The sequence below is a fragment of the Podarcis bocagei genome (assembly GCF_964188305.1).
Source record: "Podarcis bocagei genome assembly, chromosome: 8".
NCBI classification, from domain to species: Eukaryota; Metazoa; Chordata; class Lepidosauria; order Squamata; family Lacertidae; genus Podarcis; species Podarcis bocagei.
This window is the reverse complement of record NC_138133.1, coordinates 66,981,008-67,003,308: the sequence shown is the minus strand read 5'-3', so window position 1 is coordinate 67,003,308 and position 22,301 is coordinate 66,981,008. Positions and strand designations below refer to the sequence as shown.

The window sequence follows — 22,301 nt, the reverse complement described above, 5'->3', positions numbered from 1 at the left end:
CCTGCTTTGCATCTTACTGACATCAACAGAAGGCTGGCTGGCATTTTAATAGTAATAATAAATTTTATTTATACCCCACCCTCCCCAGCCAGAGCTGGGCTTAGGGCGGCTAACACCAATAAAATCACAGTAAAAACCTAATAGGGGAAAAAGAGAGGGGGGAAAGAAAAAGGGGGGGACACAATTTAAAATACAGGTTAAAATGCAATTAAAAATGCAGCCTCATTTTAAAGTAGCTGATAAATCATAAGGGGAGGGAAACATGGGTCAGACCAAGTCCAAACCAAAGGCCAGGCGGAACAGCTCTGTCTTGCAGGCCCTGCAGAAAGCTGTCAAGTCCTGCAGAGCCCTAGTCTCTTGTGACAGAGCGTTCCACCACGTCGGGGCCAGTGCTGAAAAGGTCCTGGCCCTAGTTGAAACCAATATAACCTCCTTGAGGCTCAGGACCTCCAAAGTGATGTTATTTGTGTATCTTAAGGTCCTCCGTGGGGCATACCAGGAGGGGCGGTCCCGTAGGTACGTGGGTCCTAGGCCACATTTTCAGTTTTAGTGCCCATGTTGTGGAACTCCCTAACCTGGGAGGCCCAAGTGGACCCCTTTCCATGGCACTGAAGAGCACTGAGGAACAATCCCGTTAATAAACAAATTGCAAATTAACAAATAATAGGTATCAGAAGGCAAGTGCAGTGTGAGGGCACTTGCAGGCAGATGCCCACTGACACTCCTACAAACTCCCACCAACACATTCACAAGAAAAAGTATTATAAAGGAACTGGGGTTTGGGGGGGAGGGACCCCTAATTTGGGGAGAATTCCCAAAAAGGGCCCAACGAGGACTGAACATGCTCAGTAGGAACTGACTGTTGTTGGGGAGGGGGACTAAAAATCAAGACGGGGGGGGGGGGATGAAATGACCAGAACCCTGAACAGGTCCCCACTACAACATTTTCTTACAGGTTCTACTTGTGATCTCCTATGAGAAGACCTCCTGCAAATACCTGTGTGTCAGGGGGAGACTTTTAGCTAAGTAGAGATTATTATTCCAGACTGCATCTGTACTGGAACACTTTTAAACTATTTTTATATGTGAAGCTGTTTTTCAATTATTTTTACACTTTTCTGGTTTCACCATTGTATCTATTTTCTTTGTTTTATCATTGTGCCTTTTATTGTTATAAACTGCCTTGGGACCTTGTGGTAAAGGGCAGGTAAGTAATCTATTTCTTAAAAAGGTACAGCTTTGAACACTACAGTTCTATACCTCTGGTTATTTTACCGCACACAGGCAAGACTATGCAAATTAACGTTTTTTCAAATAGTTGAGCTTCAAAACCTTATTTATAACAGGAAGGTCTAAAAAAAAAAAGCATTAAAACACCCACACTGTAACACAGAGGAAGTCAGCTAAATGACGTACATGTTGATTTTACAGACTGCTGAACTGTGACCAAAACACACAGGCAAACTGCTTCTGTTTAGTTTCCTGCTGCTTTAAAAACAAGGAAAATATTGTTTTCACTCCTGAATACCTTTTACCAAGGTGAAAGGGAAAGTTGAGCAAGGTTAAGTGCTAAAAATAGGTCTACGGATTTTCCATTCTGACACATAATTAGGATGGTTAGCATTTCAAAGGACCCCCATTATGGGGGCAGGGGAGGGGACTAGAAGCTATTAACCACAAGCTACAATACCTAAATGGAATCTCCACATCTCCAGGGGTGAAACACTTCTGAATACCAGATCCTTGGAAAAAACAAGGTCTTCCAAGAAGCACCTGGCTATTCATTGCTGCAACCAGGATACATGGCCCCATCTGCACTATACATTTAAAGCAGTATCATACTAATAATAATAATAATAATAATAATAATAATAAAATTTATTTATATCCCGCCCTCCCCAGCCGAAGCCGGGCTCAGGGCAGCTAACAACAACAAAACAGTATAAAAGTATAGCATAACCAACATTCTAAAATCATTCATTATAAAATTAATTAATTCAGGCCACTGGCAACCATTGGGCCAGAGCTCCGCGAAGATTGCCGAGGGAGGGAGTCAGGCTGTGCCCTGGCCAAAGGCCTGGTGGAACAGCTCTGTCTTGCAGGCCCTGCGGAAAGATGTCAAGTCCCGTAGGGCCCTGGTCTCTTGTGACAGAGTGTTCCACCAGATCGGAGCCACAGCCGAAAAAGCCCTGGCTCTAGTTGAGGCCAGCCTAACTTCTCTGTGGCCTGGGACCTTCAAGATGTTTTTATTTGAAGACCGTAAGTTTCTCTGTGGGGCATACCAGGAGACATACTAATTTAAACAATCGTGGCTTCCCCCAAAGAATCCTGGGAAATGTAATTTGTTAAGGATGCTGAGAGTTCTTAGGAGATCCCTATTCCCACCACAGAGCTAAGATTCCCAAAGCGGTTTAACAATCAACCCCAGGGAACTCTGGGAATAGTTAGCTCTCTAAGGGGAACAATAGTTTCTATAGTTTCTCAGCACCTTTTTAAAAAAAACACACTACAGTTCCCAGGATTCTTTGGGGGAAGCCTTGACTGTTTAAAGCAGTATGATACTGCTTTACACGTATGGATGGGGCCACAAGACTCTGTGGGTCTTGGCCAAATTCAGCAGGACTCTTCATGCATTCTTATGAAACAAGTTTGTCAGGCTCACGAAGCCCAATGAATGTTACAAACCTCTTTCCACAGAGAAGATAAAAATCTCACTCCTCAGTCACTAAGAACAATCTAGATAATCTCAGTCAGCATTGTAGTCCCTTATCTGGAATTTTGGAGATTTTCAGAGATGCAAATGACATTCTGAATTCTGAGCTGGTCTGTCCAGATGTTTAGGATATCTAAAATACTATATGCTGATCTTTGAAGGTAAACACATTCACAATACCAAACAAACCTGATATGAGCAGCAATATGTTGTGCAACAAAGCCAAGAATGTTATGATGTGATAAGGTCATATCTAAAGCAAAATGTTAAGTTTCCTTTCAAAAATAAGTATCTGTAAATGGAGATAAGGAGATTGTCCAAGGGTGCAAAAACAACAGTTGCTTAAGGTCACTGTCCCGCCCCACTTCTCTTAATCTTTTTCCAGGTTGGGGAGCGAGCAGAGTGGGTGAGTAACAGAAATGGGAGGTGGAAGAGGGCAAGTGGTTTGTGACTGCAGGTGTGTATGATGGTGGATGCAGACTGGGGAACAGGGCACATTAAACATATTGCAAAATGAGATACAAGCAATATGTCAATGAAAAATACACCAGTTTGCAACGACGGCAATAATAAATAAAAGTTTCTCTTGGTGCCAATTGCTCAACTACCTTAAAACAAGCATGATATAACCAAGCCAGTGCTTCAAGGATAGCAGGCCACCACTAGTCTTTTTTCTTTAATGCATGCTCATTTGGAGAATGCTTGCAAAGTGCATGCATAGACTTTAACTGCTCAGGTGGGTTTAGCTTATTAGTCAAAAGTTAACATTTGACTGAGCACATGTACTGCATCTGAGTTTTTTATATTGCAAAGACCACTGTTGCATTTGAGCCACATGGAAAACCATCATCATCTATATGTATGTTGAACCTGTCACCCAGAAGTATGTTCCACAAAATTATTATAACTTTAAGAATGAAAAAAACAACTTAATAATATTATGTTTCGGTCATGTAGCTTAGACCAATTTCTGTTCATCTAATTGAAGGAAAAGGGAAAGAAAGACAACAGTAAGCCAAATACAGTGGTACCTCGGTCTATGAACTATTCAGAAAACGAACTCTGCAAAACCGGAAGAAGGTGTTCCGGTTAGCGAGCTTTGCCTCAGAAGCCGAACGGTGGAAGGGCACTGGCAGCAGGAGGCCTCAGTAGGGAAAGCACGCCTCGGTTTAAGAATGCTTTGGTTTAAGAACGGACTTCCGGAACGGATTAAGTTCGTAAACCATGGTAAAGGTAAAGGGACCCCTGACCGTTAGGTCCAGTCGCGGACAACTCTGGGGTTGCGGCACTCATGAAGGCATGAAGGGTCCCTGGCCATTTCGGTCCCAGGCCAGAGATTTTCTAACTCACTTTACTGGCCGAGGGAGCCGGCATACAACTTCTGGGTCATGTGGCCAGCATAACTAAGCTGCTTCAGAAAGCGCACAGAAACACTGTTTACCTTCCCGCCAGAGCGGTACCTATCTATCTACTTGCACTTTGATGTGCTTTCGAACTGCTAGGTTGGCAGGCGCTGGGACCAAGCAACGGGTACCATTGTATAAAAATCTGGTGGTGTGTTAAATGAAAGTTTCTGTTTTTACATTAGTTTATAGAATTGTCCTTATAGATATGAGTGTGGTTAAATATTGTGAGATTATTTGGGGCACATATTTTATTTTTTTAAAATAATTTTTATTAACCGGCCAATCACATCAAATTAAATCACATCACATAAATTCCGAATTACAAAGCCGAATTTTAAATTTTGTTGGGGGGACCCATTTTTCAAGATCCGAAGGGGGATTCTGATCATCTTCTTGCTACTGCATTAATGTCCAAATCAGACCAAATCAGTCCAAACAGAGTTCATAATTCTATCCAGTCTTATCTTGCTGTTTCCACATCACATCTTGTTCATATATTTTCTCTTTTTTCTTTATGATCTCTTCTGATAGTCTCCTTAAGCCGATAAACACCAATAATAACAACCCTGTGTGAATTTTTCCAATCTTCCAATCCTCAAATCGAGATGGTTTCCATATATCATCGCCTTCATAGATAATATCGCTCTTTCCATCATTAATTACAGATCTGTCGCTCTTAAATCCCTCTGAGGAGTTTCACCCACGATATAAAAGCAGCTCTATTTCTCTGTTTCTCCTCTCAGACTTAAGTCCTCCGACAGAGCTTCCCAATATGGCGACGGCATTTTTAACTGCGTCATTTCAGAGCTCTTATACATTCCACGCTCATAGAATCATAGAGTTGGAAGAGACCTCAAGGGCCATCGAGTCCAACCCCCTGTCAAGCAGGAAACACCATCAGAGCACTCCTGACATATGGTTGTCAAGCCTCTGCTTAAAGACCTCCAAAGAAGGAGACTCCACCACACTCCTTGGCAGCAAATTCCACTGTCGAACAGCTCTTACTGTCAGCTCTTCTTAAAACATGCTCTGGTTCAAAAGTTTATCTCCACACAGTCTTAAATCCACAGCTTGAGTCCTTAAAACGACATTTCTGACTCGTGAGGGGAGGGAATTCTTATTTAATCACATAAGGAAAGAAAGGAACGTTTCCCCCCCCTCCCCCATCAGTCATTTGCCATACCGTATCTTAGCGTATTTTCTCATGATTTATTCTTGTCTTGTTTTATCACAGATCTCTTCTGTTAGCAGTCTTTACTCCCCCTTCTTCCTTGAAAAATGTGCAATTAGTTTCATCCAAATTGTTTCTTTTGAAGTTCTTTCAGCTAGTGGTGCGAATCAGAGACGGCGTCCAGGAGTGCCGGAATCCCACAGGAGGGCTTTGTGCCTAGTGCCCCCACCCCCACAAATTCGGGGATGGTGTAGGGCACAGCAGGCAAGGGCAGTTCCCCCCCCACCTTCCTGGGGGGGGGGGTAGGGAGGCTAATTACTCCCATCATAGCCTCCAAATTACCTCATGTGGGTCGGAGAGATGTTATTGTCAGCCATCTTCCGATGCGCCCCCTAGTGGCCCCCCTTGGGGCACATATTTTTAGGTAGGGATGTCACATGATAATTAAGACATACACAAGCACTTTAGTAACTCCCAGGCTGGGGTACTACAATGCACTCTACATTGATCTGTCATTGAAAGCTGTTCATAAACTTTAGTTAATTCAAAATGTGGTGTCCCATTCATTATCAGCCACTGAGAGCACAGTACAACCATGCTAGGAGATCTGGCATTGGCTCCCAATTGGCTTCCTGACACAATGCAAAGCACCAAAGCACTAGCTTCAACCTTTAAACCAGGGGAACAGATTTCAGTCCAAGGCCCATATTCTCCTCTGGGTGTAAATTTGACCTTTGTAAGGTAGGGTATTTTCCACATATGCTCACAACCCCTCTCTATCCTCCACACAGGCAAGCAAGAGTTCAAGGACACATCCCAAGCTGGCAAAAACTCTTTAAGGAAGGTGCAGAGCAGGATAACAGTGTGGTCAGGGTGGGTGTGCAGCCTGCAGGGAGTCCTGAGGGCCAGGCATGAAGGGTCCCTGGCCATTTCGGTCCCAGGCCAGAGATTTTCTAACCCAGCTTTAAACCTAACTCAAAACAGCCTTGGTCCAAGGGGGTGCTGGGAGAGCTCAGAGTCCTATCTTTGCCAGAAGTTAAAGAGCAGGACTTCTCTTTCATCAATAGATCTGGCAGGCCATCTTGCTTCTGTTTCACAAGGTTGGTGCAACAATATTTTTGTTGCAACAACCGCTGGAGTTGGAAAGGCAAGATCTTGCTGAGCTGACATATGTCTTTCTTTCTTTCTTTCAAACAAGAACCAGATAGAGAGCTGTTAATATATTTTTGTTCCACTCCTTCAAATGTCTATACCTGCCAACTTTGGTACAAGATATGTTGTTTATTTGTGCATTTAATACAATCTTGCTTAAACCTTGTTTCATCGGAAGCCACCCTGAGGGTCCCATCAAATTATACCAGCGGTTTAGACTTTTCAAAACTTTAAAAAGGCACGGAAGATGGAAGCAAATGAGTATGAAAGCCAATTAAAACAAACATGGGCTGTACCTCCTCACACAGAAAGCTCTTCCGTGTAGGAAGACGCACAAGAACCCCATATAACGCAGAGAGCATCAAAACCATCACACACCCCTGTTGGGCGCCTGCAGATTTTGCTTTCCCCCCCAAGTGCTTCCTGTGCAGAGAACTCCTTAACAGGCAAAGCACATTCCTTGAAAAAACCAACCGCTTACTTTTGTCACCTGCATTTCGAAAAGCCTGGTTTTACCTGTGTCACAATTGTTTGCAGAAACTGAGAAGCCAAAAGAGAGAGGGAGGGGGGAAATCCACATACACACTCACTTGTACAGGGACGAAGGGGGGTTAAATGCCCACCTGGTCGTCCTCGCCTTCCTAACTCCGTCCCCACGAGCCCTTTGGCTTCCCAGTGCCCACATTCCTTCTTGCATTTCAGGGAGCCCGACACACACGCGCGCCCCACATCCACGCCCCTCCTAATCTAAACCCGCAGCGCCTTCCTCTAGCCCGGCCGCGGAGCCCCGCAGCCCCAGGGCGAGAGGGGTGGGTGGGGGGCCTGGGAAGGAGAAAGGGAAGCGCGCGGCACGTCCCAAGCGCCCACCTTCCTTCTCCATCTCCAGCCGCCGCCGCGAACGAGCCCCCGGAGGTGTGGAGCCGGCCTCTCCGGAGCTCAGGGGCCGGCCGGGGTCTCCCGTTCCTTCTTTCCCCCCGCGCCCGGCCGCACTCGAGCCCCACACGCCCCGCTCGGGCTGCAGAAGAGGCGGCCTCTCGCTTCTCGTCAGCGTCCCTCTCGCCCAGCCAGCATCTCTCTTTTTTCCCCCTTCAAGGCGGAAGCGGAACGTCCTGCTCGGGGATCGAGGGAGCAGGAGGCGCGTATTTCGGGCGCGTACCGAGGCAGAGACGCGTCTCCGCGCACGACTTCCGCCCTGGTGCCAGCCTCGGGTGCAAAGCGCGGAACAAAGGCTTCCCAGCTTCTCTTTTGCTCTGTATTGCTTATGATGATAATGCAGGTTCACCCGCACGCACAATTGCAGGCTAGGAAGCGAATTCTCCACTGTGTAGGATGAATTTGTTCCTGTCTCCTGCTCACATCATCATTATTTTTAAGAGAAACATTTGCATTTAGTATTTCACATTCCTAACCTCCACCTAAGACAGTTCATCCAAGTCACCCCATTTTACAACAAGATTAGGCTATATAAGTTGTTGATTGGCTCAGGATCACTCAATGAGCTTCAATAGTGACCAGGGATTCAAACTCTGGTACTGTAGTTCCAACTCACAGGGCTCTTTGACTATACAGTGGTACCTCAGGTTACATACGCTTCAGGTTACATACGCTTCAGGTTACAGACTCCGCTAACCCAGAAATAGTGCTTCAGGTTAAGAACTTTGCTTCAGGTTGAGAACAGAAATCGCACTCTGGCGGTGCGGCGGCAGCAGGAGGCCCCATTAGCTAAAGTAGTGTAGCACCCTGCTTGTGGTTAACGCTTAGCTGGAATGAAATATTCAACGCAGCAATAGAGAAATTAAAATAATTATTTATTTGTCAGACAAATAAATGAGAGGCACAGTGGTATATGGTTACCAAGCTCTGGCCTGGCCTCCTGCCATTATGGCCAGCACTTATATTCCCTCAGCCCAGCACCCTTGCTCCTCCTTTGGCTGCCTCTGTCCAATCAGCCTGGTTGAAATTTCTATTGGCTGTTTGCTAGAACCAATCATAAAAAGATACACCCATTTCCTATTACCTTTTATGGGAGACAGAGAGCTATATTTTCTTCTATTTATAAATGGCAAACAAGTAGCCATTAACCTCGACAAGGCACCTTAATTACCAGATAACCTTTGGCCCTTCTTTCCCTATTCCCTGCAAACCAGATGGTTTTTAATTTCATTTTAAACAGAGGCCCGACAACCATATGTCAGGAGTGCTCCGATAGTGTCTCCTGCTTGGCAGGGGTCTGGATTCAATGACCCTTGTGGTCTCTTCCAACTCTATGATTCTATGAAATAAGAATCTAACATGAATCTAACATTTCTAATTTCTAAATCATTTGCATAATTACATTTAAGCCAATACATTAATATATATATAGATTTGTAGAAGGAAAGGGCCTTTTCAAAGAGAAGGAATTTAATAAAAACAGTAGTTTCCAGAATCAACTTCAGAGAGAAGCCTCTTCGGTTTTCCCAGGCAGCTGCTGTTCTCATTAGCTCTTGCCCTTTTTTTTTAACCTTATGAAGATGTGGCTTGAGTCTTCTGTTAAACAATAAAAATTCTTAATTGTGTCTTTGCAGCTTGATTATATTCTGTAATTTGTATGGTCAGTGTGACCTCTTGCTCTTAGCCTGTAATTTCCTTTTGCAACCCTGAGGCTCTGTCAGAGGGGCCCTGTTTAAGATGAGCACATCTGCCGATGCACTCAGCTGCCTGGCATGAGAGATGCTGCCTGGCATGAGAGATACAGATATTTTAAAATATATTTTAAGCTCATTTTAAGAATACAGGTATCTGATCAAAATATAAGCCTTGATTAAAATGCAGACTATGAACAGATGCCTCAGTAGTGCTTCAGGTTAAGAACAGTTTCAGGTTAAGTACGGACCTCCGGAACGAATTAAGTACTTAACCTGAGGTACCACTGTACAGTATATGACACTCTTTGTGAACTGCCTCGTTAGTCTAAAAAGAGAAGTTGTCTGTCTAGGACTAGGTTCAAAAGACAGCAACCAAAATGATCAAGGGGCTGGTGCAACTCTCCTCTGAGGAAAAGTTACAACAGTTGATGCTTTTCAGTTTAGGGGGAAAGTGGCAGTGTATAAGATGCTATGCATGGTTTGGAGAAAGTTCATAGAAGTTTCTCTCATGATTTAATCTATGTATTCCACTTTTCTAACAACATTGAGCTTGCAGCAGCTCCCATTAACCACAGCAATGCAATTGCTAACACATTTGTAAAGCTAAGCAGGGTCTGGTATGGTTTCAATTTGGGTGGGGAACTATGTGTTGAGATTCCCACATATTTTGCTGTGTTAATGCTGGTCTGGTGTTTATGCTTTTAAAGTTATTGTACACTGCCTGCAGATTTGATGTGAAAAGCAGCACAGAACTGTTATAGTAAATAATTGCATACAATTTACCTCTCAAAGCTAATGTATACAGATCACATACCCTCCATTTAAAGGCCAACTACCGGTATGTTAATCTTTGGCACTGCAGCAGCTGAAGCAAAAGCAAAAAGGAGTGCTTTGGCACCTTAAAAACTAACAAATGTACCATGGCATAAAAGCCCACTTTGTAAGATGCATGAGGAGGGGGAAATTATTAAAAAGGGAGGCCAGAAGGCTTAGCAGTGCAAAGGAGCTATTACTTAGCAGACAAGAGCCAGGAAAGGGGCTAAAAGATTCTATTAAAGTTGGTGTGCGACCCACTCTCCCAACAGGTAATGAATGAATTGGCAAAGAGCGATCATTAGTGTACATGAATGCCTAACAAGGGACAATAACCTTCTATGGTGAGCTAGTCACTCCCAGTCTCTATTCGAAGCATCTTTGATAGTGTCAGATTTGCATATGAATTCCATTGCTCAGCAGTCTCACTCAGTAGAGTACTGCTCAGAAAACAATTGTGAATCATTTCAGTCTCTTTGGGCATTCAGTGGCAGGCTTGAAAGTTGCCATACTTCAGCAGCAAAATGTTTCAAAGGGAAACCCTAGCTTGAAGCTACTGAATCAGAATTCATATGCAGATTTGGCACTATCTGACTTGGAATAGAGAAGGGGAGTGCTAGCTCACCACAAAGCAACTGCTGCTAGTTAGGTCTTCGTTTGTGCTTTATATCTTGCTTTGCCAGCCTGGAGCGGGTCACCCCCACTGATGGATTCCTTTACCTTTTTTTTCACCCAATCTTGTTTCTGTTTGGCTCTGTACAGACCTTTCCCCCTTGCTCTGTTTGTCTGCTGCACATCTGAAAAAGTGGACTCTGGCCCACAAACGCGTCTGTCATTATCAGTGTCTTAATCTTCAGGACTCCTTGTCGCTTTACTGGGAAACAGATTTTTCTTTTTCTTTCAGACACATTTAAAGCACATTCCCCACCCTCCAAAGAATCATGGGAACGGTATCTTACCCCACACAGAGCTACAATCCCCAACACTCTTAACAAGATTGTTGTTGTTGTTGCTTAGTCGTTTAGTCGTGTTCGACTCTTCGTGACCCCATGGCATAGCTGTCAACTTGCAGATTTGAAAATAAGGGACCAGCAGCCTTGAAAATAAGGGACCAGCAGCCAAAATAAGGGACCTGCGGCCTCACCTGTTCCAGGCACTCCAGTCTTCCTGTCCTCCTGCATTCTGGTCAAACTCATGCTGGTAGCTTCGAGAACACTGTCCAACCAACTTTGTAACCAGAGGTTCAACTGAATAAAATCTGAATCACATGTACCACAAGGCCTATGCAGCCTCAACTTAAGATGGCTCCCCGGCCTGGCTTTGCACTGCAAAGTTTGCAGCAGCACGTGCAACAAAATGGTGTCCAGCATTCAAAAAACCCCTCAGCTTGCATTAACTAGCCACACACAAGGCATGCAAGCTCCACCCCCCCAGTCGTTCTTAGACTTCTTATTGGGTGAGCAACACAGCCAAGCAACATAGTTGGAGCCTCCCTCCCCCCTGGCCGGCAGGGAGGGAGAGGAGCTGCTTCCTTTGAAATTTGAGGGACATCATTTAAGGGACATTTAAGGGACATCCATCAATAAGGGACAGCAGCGGGACATGGCGCTGGAATAAGGGACTGTCCCTTCAAATAAGGGACACTTGACAGCTATGCCCCATGGACCAGAGCACGCTAGGCACTTCTGTCTTCCACTGCCTCCCGCAGTTTAGTCAAATTCATGCTGGTAGCTTCGAGGACACTGCCCAACCATCTCGTCCTCTGTCGTCCCCTTCTCCTTGTGCCATCCATCTTTCCGAACATCAGGGTCTTTTCCAGGGAGCCTTCTCTTCTCATGAGGTGGCCAAAGTATTGGAGTCTCAGCTTCAGGATCTGTCCTTCCAGTGAGCACTCAGGGCTGATTTCCTTAAGAATGGAGAGGTTTGATCTTCTTGCAGTCCATGGGGCTCTCAAGAGTCTCCTCCAGCACCATAATTCAAAAGCATCAATTCTTCAGCGATCAGCCTTCTTTATGGTCCAGCCCTCACTTCCGTACATCACTACTTAACAAGATAGTTCCCAGGATTTTTTGGGTGGGGGATTTGCTTTCAGTGTGCTTTCAATGTATGGCGTGTATGCAGCCACACAGCTTACACTGAGTCAGACCATTAGTCCCTCTAGCTCACGGTTTCCCAAACCTGGGTTTCCAGCTGGTCTTGGACTACAACCAGTGGTCAGGGATGCTGGGAACAGTAGTCCAAAAATAGTTGGAGACCCAAGTTTTTGAAACCCTGCTCCAGCTCAGTATTGACAGTGACTCCCAAGAGATTTAGGTAGGAAGAAGAAGAAGAAGAGTTTGGATTTGATATCCCGCCTTTCACTCCCTTTAAGGAGTCTCAAAGCGGCTAACATTTTCCTTTCCCTTTCTCCCCCCCAACAACAAACACTCCTTGAGGTGAGTTGGGCTGAGAGACTTCAGAGAAGTGTGACTGGCCCAAGGTCACCCAGCAGCTGCATGTGGAGGAGCGGAGACGCGAACCCGGTTCCCCAGATTAGGAGTCTACTGCTCTTGACCACTGCACCACACTGGCTCTCCCAGCCCTACCTGGAGATGCTGGGGGTTGAAATGAGATGTTCTGCATGCAAAGCCAATGCTCTAACACTGAGCCAAGACCCACCCTTCTTGCGTTTCGGAAAGAAAGCTGACTCTGCATGTGTGATGGCCTGGGAATCCGATTCAGAGGCTGAACCGGAGGAACCCCAGCCTGCACAGGAGTCCCCGCCTCCAGGGCTGGCAGAACTGGGGCAGGGCCTTGGATCTGAAGCACCTGCACCTGTACCGGATCCTCAGGAGCAGGCACCAGGTGAATCCTCTCTGGCTCCGGAGGTGATTGAAGACACAGTGCCTACAGGTGCGCCTCTCCCAGCCCTGTCAGGGGAAGGTGAGTCTCCCCCTGGGTCCATTAACCCTCCAGTCTCTCCTGAGCTGCAGAGGCTCAGGGCAGAGAGGCGGAGGGAACTGGTTTCTCCCAGGAGGAGTGCTCGCCTTAAGGCCAGGAGAGGCGGGTCTCCTGGGGGCCGGGACCGCCCCTGGCCTCAGAGAAGATAAAGGCCAGTCAGCCAGTCCAGTTCCCCCAGAGTTCCTGTCCTTGCCCTGCTCCTCGCCCTGGACCCCGCTTCGCCCATGGAGGACTGTCTGTCGACCCTCGACTCAGGTCCTGGACCTCGCCCCACGGTAACCTCCCCCTGGGACCAGCACAGCATGCTTCAGAATGCACAATATAAGCTTTTGTAAATGTAGTGTTTATAATTCTTATTACAATGCCTTTCCATTGAAGCATATTTCTTAATTAGTTCATATCAGGGGAACCACCCCATGTAATTATTGTAGCTAACCCATTGCTTCCGTATCTATGAGGCCAAGTATTTATTGCTGGTGAACAAAGGGCTTTCCCTTTATTTATTTTTTTAAACTTGTTATCCCATATTCTCTCTAAGGAGTTCAGAATAGCATGCAAGGCCCTTCCTCCTGCCTCCAATTTTATCCAGGCTGACAACAACTCTGTGAGGTAGGCTATCAGATACCTGAAAGGCTGTCACATGGAAGATGGAGCAAGCTTGTTTTCTCCTGCTCCAGAGGGCAGGACCCGGACCAATGGATCCAAATTACAAGAAAGGGGATTCAGACTAAACAGAGTAAGGAGAACTTTCTGACAGTAAGAGCTGTTTGACAGTGGAACCAACTCCCTTGGAAAGTGGTGGACTCTTATTCATTGGAGGTTGGGTGACCATCTGTCAGGGATGCTTTGGCTGTGATTCCTGTATTGCATAGGACCCTCGAGGTACCTTCCAACTCTACAATTCTCTGATGTTCTGAAAGAATGATTGATGAAAGATGATCAGGTAACAGGATCAGGAGAGTATTGTTGCTCTTGAGTAACTCACCTGGTTAGAGCACGGTGCTGCTGATAATGCCAAGGTCACAGGCTTGATCCCCATACAGGACAGCTGCATATTCCTGCATTGCAGGGGGTGAGACTAGATTATCCTCAACGGTCCCTTCCAACTCTGATTTTATGATTCTGCTTTCGGGCTTCCCATAAGCATCTGGATGCTGGACTGAGATGGGTCTTTTGTTAGAGATCCACCAGGATTCTTCTTAAACTTCATGGCTGAGCAGGGCTTATGAACCATTTTCTCACCCTCACCGCCCAGTCCAAAGCCCCACATATGCCCAAAGCACAAATCCCATTGTGATGATGTTGGGGAAGAGTTCCTGTTTTTCCTGCGTTGGTAACACTGCTATCATTAATATGGGGCATACCAATGCAAACACATCAACAGAGAAAACACACTTCTTTGCTGCCTTGTGATCTTGGGTATATCCAAGGAAGGGCATTTAAACCTTTCTGAGAATCTTGGCCCTCCCCTTCTTAAATCTGAAATAAATTATCCTCAGGAAGATGTTGCTGCAGTAACTGTTTATGGCATTTCAGCTCATGTATAACTTTGTTTAGTCTCCTATTTAAATGAGAGAAAGTAAGATTTTGGGAGGCACAGGGCTCTAAGTGCTTCCATATGATTCAGGCTACAATCCCATTCACACTTACCAGGGGGTAAAACCAAGTGAAGTTGGTGCAGTTTTGCCTTGGAGTAAATGGGAAGAGCAACCGCTTTGCATGTGGAAGGTTCCAGGTCCAATTCACAGCATCACCAGGTGGGGCTGGAAAGGACTCCTGCCTGAAAGCCTGGAAAGCTGCTGCCAGTCAGTGTAGACAATACTGAGCTAAATAGACTAATGGTCTGACTCAGTAGAAAGCAGCTTCCTATATTTCAAACATCTACATATTTAAAACTTGTTTTTGTTTTATGCCTGGTAACCTACGGACCATTTTCCCGCACCCTCATTTAATTATTTCCGCAAAACACTATGCGTATTGCTATATCCAGTAAAGTTGGCCAAGAATATTCAAGCACGCATACATATTTATGCATAAGTACATGCATGATATAATAAAATATACGTTTGCTGTCATCATGACAAAAAAATGATGTGGCTTTTGTTGATGATTTCATACAGACCCTCCAAAATGCCAAAGGCTGCAAGAAACCCTTGTGCCTCTAGGGGGCAGGGTTGCTGCTCTTCCCTTCCCACCTTTGTATTCAAAATATCACAGTACAAAGCAGAATGGGGGAAAGCAGGAGACAGGTTACCATTCCTGTATCCATGGCACTCAACTGATTCCTACTAGCACACATAGATAAGCAGTTCTGTCTCTCTATCTCTGTCTCTCTCCCTCTGTATTAACAGAAGTAGGAATGGGGAACCTTTTTCTTAGCTCGAGGGCTGTGTTTCCTTGAAGGCGAGATTCCCAGAGCTGCACGCCAGTGGTAGGCAGGGCTAGAGCCGGCCCACTCATGAGGTAGGGTGAAGCAACCGCCTCAGGTAGCGGAAGTGCAAGAGGCGCCACTGCTTCCACCGTCAGAAGAACACGTTCCGGTGTGCAACGTAGCCCCTCATTTCCCCCATCCCCGGGCGGAGAAGCCCAGCGGCAACGCTTTGTGGAACACTCTGGCTCTCGCCAAGTTTGGTGGCAGCCAGGACATTCCAGATGCAGAAGTTGGGGAGCACAGGGGGTGGGGGCATGAGGCGACAATTCCCATTTTGCCTCAGGCGGCAAAACGGGACAGGCCACTCATGGGTGCAGCCAGAGACAAATGTGGGTTGGCCAGTATACATAGGCACTGGCTCCTAGGGGCTAAGGCAACTTTGGGCCCTCCAATGTTCTTTTTGATAGCAATACCCATCAACTTTGGGGGGGGGGCTCCCTGAGCTAGCTCAGAAAGCAGTTCAATTGGGAAAGGACTAAGCTTTGTTCAAGGGTTCAAGGAGGTTCTGTGACAACAACATCATGGTGGATTTGGAGCAGATCTGGATGGCTACTCAAGCACGAGCAGGGAGCTGCTGGACTGACCCTGTAGTCATCAAAGCCTGTCAGCTTCCAGAGCATCTCTTGGTACTGATATGTGACTTCTCCCCACCCCGCATCCTCCAAAAACAATCCTATGCAGAAGGCAGGGACTTCATCTATTAAGGGTGGAGTTGACAAAGGAGAAAAGGCTCTTCCTAGCTGACCATGCAGCTTTTAAATGTCAAGAGGAAAAGGACAGAAGCTGCTCCTTTGTTGCTTGTTGTCAACCACCCCCAGCTCCTATTAAAATGAGGGAACATGGTAACTCATATACTGCAGAGCAAAACCTCCCGATTGTTCAGAACAGCAGACCTCATCCTGAAGCCTTTACAGCATAGGGAGGCAGATTTCAGCTTACTTTGGTTTTTTACTACCACCAACCCAAACGAGATGCGAAAAAGTGGATATACATTTAGGGTCAAGGAACAGGACACTTTTTGCACAATCCCCTCATGGTTCCACCCACCCAAACTCCTGCTTTTTCTATTATGGCAACCTAATGAAGTATTTTGGTGGTTAGACAATCTTGGCATCTACTGCAACTCCCCCAAGGTCTTTGAGGAGATACTGCACACCCTACTTTATCGGAATCAAAAAAAATTCCACCTGGTGCAGATAGGTGAATTGGTGTTAAGAAGTATGTTGGTGTTTGCTGGCAGCTCTTCTATGGATGGGAAAGCACTGCAGCTCTGTGGTAGAACATCTGCCTTGAATGCAGAAGGTCCCAGGTTCAATTCCTGGTGTCTCCAGGTAGGACTGGGGAAAGCTCTGGGGAGTCACTGCCTGTCAATGTAGACAGTGCTGAGCTGGATGGAGTCAGCATAAGGCAGATTCTGATGTTCAAGTTCCCTACTTTGACAAAAGCTGGACAACCTAATTCCCTGACTTCCAGCACTCTGCAGAGAGGCAAAGCAGGGCTATTCTAATGCCTCTGCTGAGAGACTAGCTACCCCTTAACTGTCACTTGGTGGCAGCCTTTCCCATCAGGCAACCTGAATGGGTTCAGTCCCAGTTGGTCTTTATAAGGTGTGACACATTAGAAGAGAAGTGGTGCATAATCTTGCTTCTTTTGTTCTCCCTCCTCATCCTTTTTTCCTTATGTGTCATGTTTCCTTAGGTTGTAAGTCCGAGGGCAGAACTCCTACTACTTACTTCTAAGCCTCTCTGGAGCGGGCCAAAATGCTTTAAATAAATAAACCTGAATGTTCTGGTTAAAGCACACCATGTGACCAAGCCCTGATATTTTTGGGGAAGGGGGAAAGAGGAGCTTATGTGTCAGAGAGAAATCTAGACCAGATTCAGTCAACAGTTTTTAATATAGTCATCAAGAGAGTGACATGTTTGTGTGCTTGCCGACCCATTCATTCCAAGTATGAGGTGTGAGAGAATGTCAGTCTAAGAAAAGTATTGAAAGCTAAAGTTCCGCAGGATGTGGTGTAGGCCTCACCACATCGAAGAAAGCAAATTTAAAAGAAATAGGCAATATGTGATGGATAAAACTCAGACTTAAAACGGTCAGGCACACAGGATACAAACATTTTAAGTAGGTGGATTGCAAATTCCCACATAACATTTTATGTATAGCCAGCCACTCACCGATCCTTTAAAAAATGTAAATGCTTGGGAGCATTGGTGACACCAACTTGGTATGGATCTTGTCAGCCCATTTGTGTGGGAAACCACTGCAAGTATATGTGCCGAGTTCTGCCCAACATGGGGGGCTTGTTGCATGAGCATGACGTCACACTGCGACACACACGTGATGTCACATGCATCAGGAGGAGGCTGCAAAGCCTGGAGGGGCCCTCTGCCACAGCATGGAGGCCCGGTGATGCCCTTCATCACTGTGGAGAGCCCTGCTGCTGGTGAGGCCCAGCCCATCAAGATTGGGGGGCACTCAATCCTGTCTCCACATACTTTGGGGGCATCTATAACATTAGAAAGGGCCATGAGTCAGCTGCTGTTTTGAAATAATCCTACAGGATGTAGACACCCAGTTTTCAGGCAGCTTAGGAAATCTTGTATAATTTCTGAGAAGCAAAAGTGGGTCAATAAATCAAGGTGTGGCTTTGGGAGCACTAGGCAGGAAATACATATTATTTCCACACTTTCTGAATCACGGTCAACATGGCACCTGAGATCGGCTTACATTTGATGTTGTTGTTGTTGTTAGCCTCACAGGATCCTCAAGTTAAGTGATATTAGGAAAGAATTGGGAGAGCAAGAAAGTAGGTGAAATGACAGGTACAGATGTTTGCCCTTTGTAAATATTATGAGAACTGGGTTGCAATGATGCAAAGCCGCCCTGTTGCATAAAAGCTTTCTCCTGGGAAATTTCCGGCTGTAGGTGCATTCTTTGCCTATCGCGTGTAAACTTGCCAGAGAGATGATTCACAATATTTTGCTTCCTGCTTCTCGTGCCATAAATGGATTGTTGCTACCTACAATTGTTCTCAGCTTTGACAGCAATTCCCGTAATAATTAACAGAAGAGAGCAACTGGATGTATGACACAGAACCTGACAGTTGAACAAGAGTCAGGAAAGCTTCTGAAGTCTAATGACTAAGAATCTGCACTACAAATTAGGGCGCTTCTGTTTTAAATCTCACCTTTACTATGAACTCAGTAGGAGTGCAAGCCTATGCACACCTAGGCAGTCCTACTGAATAGAGTGACACTCACTTCTGCGTAAACATGCAGAGGATTCTGCTGTAGTCATTTGGACCTGATGACCTCCAAAATCCCTTCTAATTATATAGTTCTAGGTTTCCTTTGGCAAGCATCCACAATATGGGGATAACATCCTCTTCTCATATTGTGGTGTTATCAATAATATCAACTTGTCTGCTAAAAGCACCCAGAGTGGTGTACAGCCTAATCTGAAAATGATGCACTACTATGAATAGGAAGTCCAAAAATAAATAAATTAAAAGCCATTATGAAGAACATACAAACACTATGTTGTTGGCATCTGTCTATCTCGGGAGACAATGGAAGAGGGAGCCTTAAGGAGTAAAGTCAAACCATTGGACAGTTACAGTTTCTGCTGTGACTGTAGAGACCGAGACGGGAGAGACATGTTTTATTGCAGGTGGGGCAGATGAAGGTGTCTGGTGTTGCTGCTACAGGTGCGCCATGACATTTCTTCTCTCTGTGCTCCTCCTAGTGGTCATTCCTCTGGTCACTGCTGTGGATATATGACCTGCCTGTAAATGCTAAGTATAACTATTTAAACTGGTTGTTCAATATCAAACTCATGATGCAATGTGTTTCTTTTTTTATCAATCATCCATTCACAAACTGACACCTTTTTCATAACGGTGGGCTGGAAGCACTCAGCCTCATCCTCTGGTCTGGCTCATCATCACCACACAAAGAGATTCTGTTGGTATCTGAGAGCTTTGCTCTGATGGTGTTTCCTGCTTGGCAGGGGGTTGGACTCGATGGCCCTTGTGGTCTATTCCAACTCTATGATTCTATGAAAAGGCACAAAGCATTTTAAGCATGGGTGTAGCCAGGAGTTATGTTAGCAGGGGCAGGACAACCACTTGTCATCATCCTCTGTCTGCCTCTGTTTAGCAGATTCAGAATGAAATGTCTCAACAACAGTTGTTTAAATTACTTTCTTTAGACCCCAAGTGCTCAGAAAAATCTGTCAATACCTTCAGTCATCTGAAAACGAGGAAGTTAAATAAACAATTAACAACAGGGAGTACCTTTCATGCGGTTATCGAGTATATTTTGCAAAATTACAAAGAACATGCCTTTTTTCATCTTATTTTTTAAAAATCTAAACTAAAACAAGTTTTCTTGGATTTGCTGAAAATCTTTTCACCACTTCCTTCTCAAATTCCTCCTTTTTCCAATGCAGTTTTTCTGTGCACACACAGTAAGCACAGCCCGTTGAGACACTCTCCTGTCAGCACATTGACCTTAGCCAGGTCTTTTCTCTCCGCAAGGTACTGAATGACCACTCTGTGGTACAAGTGGTGCATGGCTGAGCAAGAGAGATGAGCAGAGCCTTTTGTGGTAGAGTAAAAGACCTCAGCAAACATTTCAATTTCAAATATTCTGATTATTTCTACTTTTAGCTAAGTATTTTTATTTATTCACTTGATGGGGGGGGCAACTGCTCCCCCTGCTCCCTCTGGCTACACCCATGATTCTTAGTGTCATGTATGGAAACACACTTTGTCTTTTCTGCCTTTTTTGTAATGCATGAAACAGCCCAGATTTGGTATTGTCTGAAGAAGTGACAATGGAAAATTCCTTCATGTTTGAGCTTATTATTTTCCCCAAGGAGGATTACAAGTAGGCTTGTTAATTTTGCCACTGGTTTTTGAATGACTTACACACAGATAATTAAGAGGGTGTTGAAGGACAGTCATTCTTGTGGTATCTTTGGAAACCCATTGTAATAAAATAAACGAATGTACCATGAGTAGATCTCATGCATATTATTTCATCTCTGTGAACATCACTAATGTGCCGCGTTCATTATGGGAATGCCAAATATTTACACTGTTACTAGGACAGGAGGACCTTGAGATCAAGGCTTTGTGATAGGATTTAGTTGCTGTGCTTCTGTTCCCTGTACACATCAGCATCAGATAATAGGTTTAGACATGTTCTCAGCCCTCCCAGGTTTATATAACTTCACATTCATAATTTGAACAGGTTGCTCCTGCCCTAAAGATCACAGAAAGAGTGAATGGAATTTTTTGACCCGTTCTGCCAATCACTTTCTTTTTCATTAAATTACTCAGATATGGAAAGTTGCCGTCTGGCAAGTGAGAGTCAGGGGAAGGTACTTTTTGAGAATTTCCACCAAGGAGCCTCTAAGGAATTGGTGCCAATTTTGAAAGTGGTCATTCATTTACTCCCGTATGCAGATAGTTTGCATTCACACATCATTTTATTCTAGAATCAATGGAGATCAAGTACTCCCCCCCCACATAGTCCATACACAATCAAGATCTACTGCACATATTTTTGCCCCTGCAAAGTGCTTTTTGATAAATTGGTTTTATGCTGAAAATAAAAGCTCATTGTAGATTGATTCTGCATTACCCCACAATGTGTTTGAAAACAGCTGTAGTTAGGGGGGTGGGGTGGGGTGGATTATCCACACCTACCCATGTCATTGTGATTAAGCATATCTCTAGATGCAATCAGCATTTCTTCCTTCATTTGCCTGGGGCATGTACAGGGAGGGAAAGCCATGGATAACCTAATCAAAGGAAGAGTTTTGAAATGGATATCAAGTTTTCACATGCACCCTCCTGGATGGCAGGATCCAGAATTAGTATGGATTGAAAGCATCACACTGAGGACAAGCACGATAGTAATTCTGGTTACTGATTAATAGCACACAATATTATCAAACCTTTGCTTGACTGTATGGACTGCAAATATCTTGAAGGCAACACATGGCCTCAAAACTGATTTTTAAAATGAGAATATGGTTTTTAATTTAGTTAGTTGAATTTGTGTAACATTCAATATAAAAATCTTAATTGCTATACCTGCTGTCTATCCAACCAAGTATTGAGTACTATAACTGTCTGCCACACCCAGGGGCAGAGGCCTTTCCTATTACTTACTGCTTGATCCTCTTTTATAACCCAGGCCCTTCTGCAAGGTAGGTGTGTGACTTGCCACTGAACTATTGTCCCTCCATTTCCAAATAGCATCACCTTTATATCTGTCACTCCCCATCCCCCACAAAAAGAATGCAGTTTTGGAGGGAATCACGATCCCTCCCAACACACACCCTCCCACACCCAACACACACAGAGAGAGGCTCTTACATGTAAGTAAGGAGGAAATATTTATTCAGGCAAGTACAGTGGTGCCTCACAAGACGAAAAGAATCCGTTCTGTGATTCTCTTCGTCTAGCGGTTTTTTCGTCTTGCGAAGCAAGCCCATTGACGGATTAGCGGATTAGCGCTATTAGCGGCTTTTAGCGGCTTTTAGCGGCTTATCGGATCGGTCAGCTGATAAGCGGCTTAGCGGCTTAGAAAAGGGGGGGAACCCCGCAGGAACTCGCAAGACATTTTCGTCTTGCGAAGCAAGCCCATAGATTTGTTTTGTGAAGCACCTCCAAAACAGAACACTCTTTCGTCTAGCGAGTTTTCCGTCTTGCGAGGCATTCGTCTTGCGGGGCACCACTGTAACTGTACAGGCTTGGAAGCAGAGTTCATGAGTCACAATTCAGCAGTTCAGGGATCAGGCAAGATGTTCAGAACTGGTTGGAATCAAAGAAGATGTCCTAACAGTTACCACAGCCTGCCCACCGAGCTTTTAATGATGAGACTCTCTAGCTTTTGTAAGAATGCTGAGATTGTAAATGTGCACACCTCTGGGGTAGGTGGGCCTGCTCCCATAGTGCACCCTCTTGTTCAGGCTCCTGATCAGCTGCAGTTGCCTCCTGAGTAGCCTTCTCTCTTGTCTGGCCACAGCCTCC

The 22,301-nt window shown here is 45.1% G+C and overlaps 1 protein-coding gene across 3 annotated transcripts in view; it reads right to left on the bottom strand.

Annotated features, from left to right (window-relative positions):
• DPY19L4 (dpy-19 like 4) overlaps window positions 1-22,301 on the bottom strand; it is a 67,395-nt gene that overhangs the window by 22,503 nt on the left and 22,591 nt on the right. For 2 of the 3 annotated variants that reach the window (XM_081204596.1, XM_081204597.1), the window contains exon 1: window positions 7,310-7,548. The exons of the other annotated variant lie outside the window; for it this stretch is intronic. In XM_081204596.1, coding sequence (XP_081060722.1) covers window positions 7,310-7,322 — 13 coding nt within the window. In that variant the 5' untranslated portion in view covers window positions 7,323-7,548. Of the gene's footprint in view, window positions 1-7,309; window positions 7,549-22,301 lie in introns of those variants that run through there. 3 annotated transcript variants of the gene reach the window in all.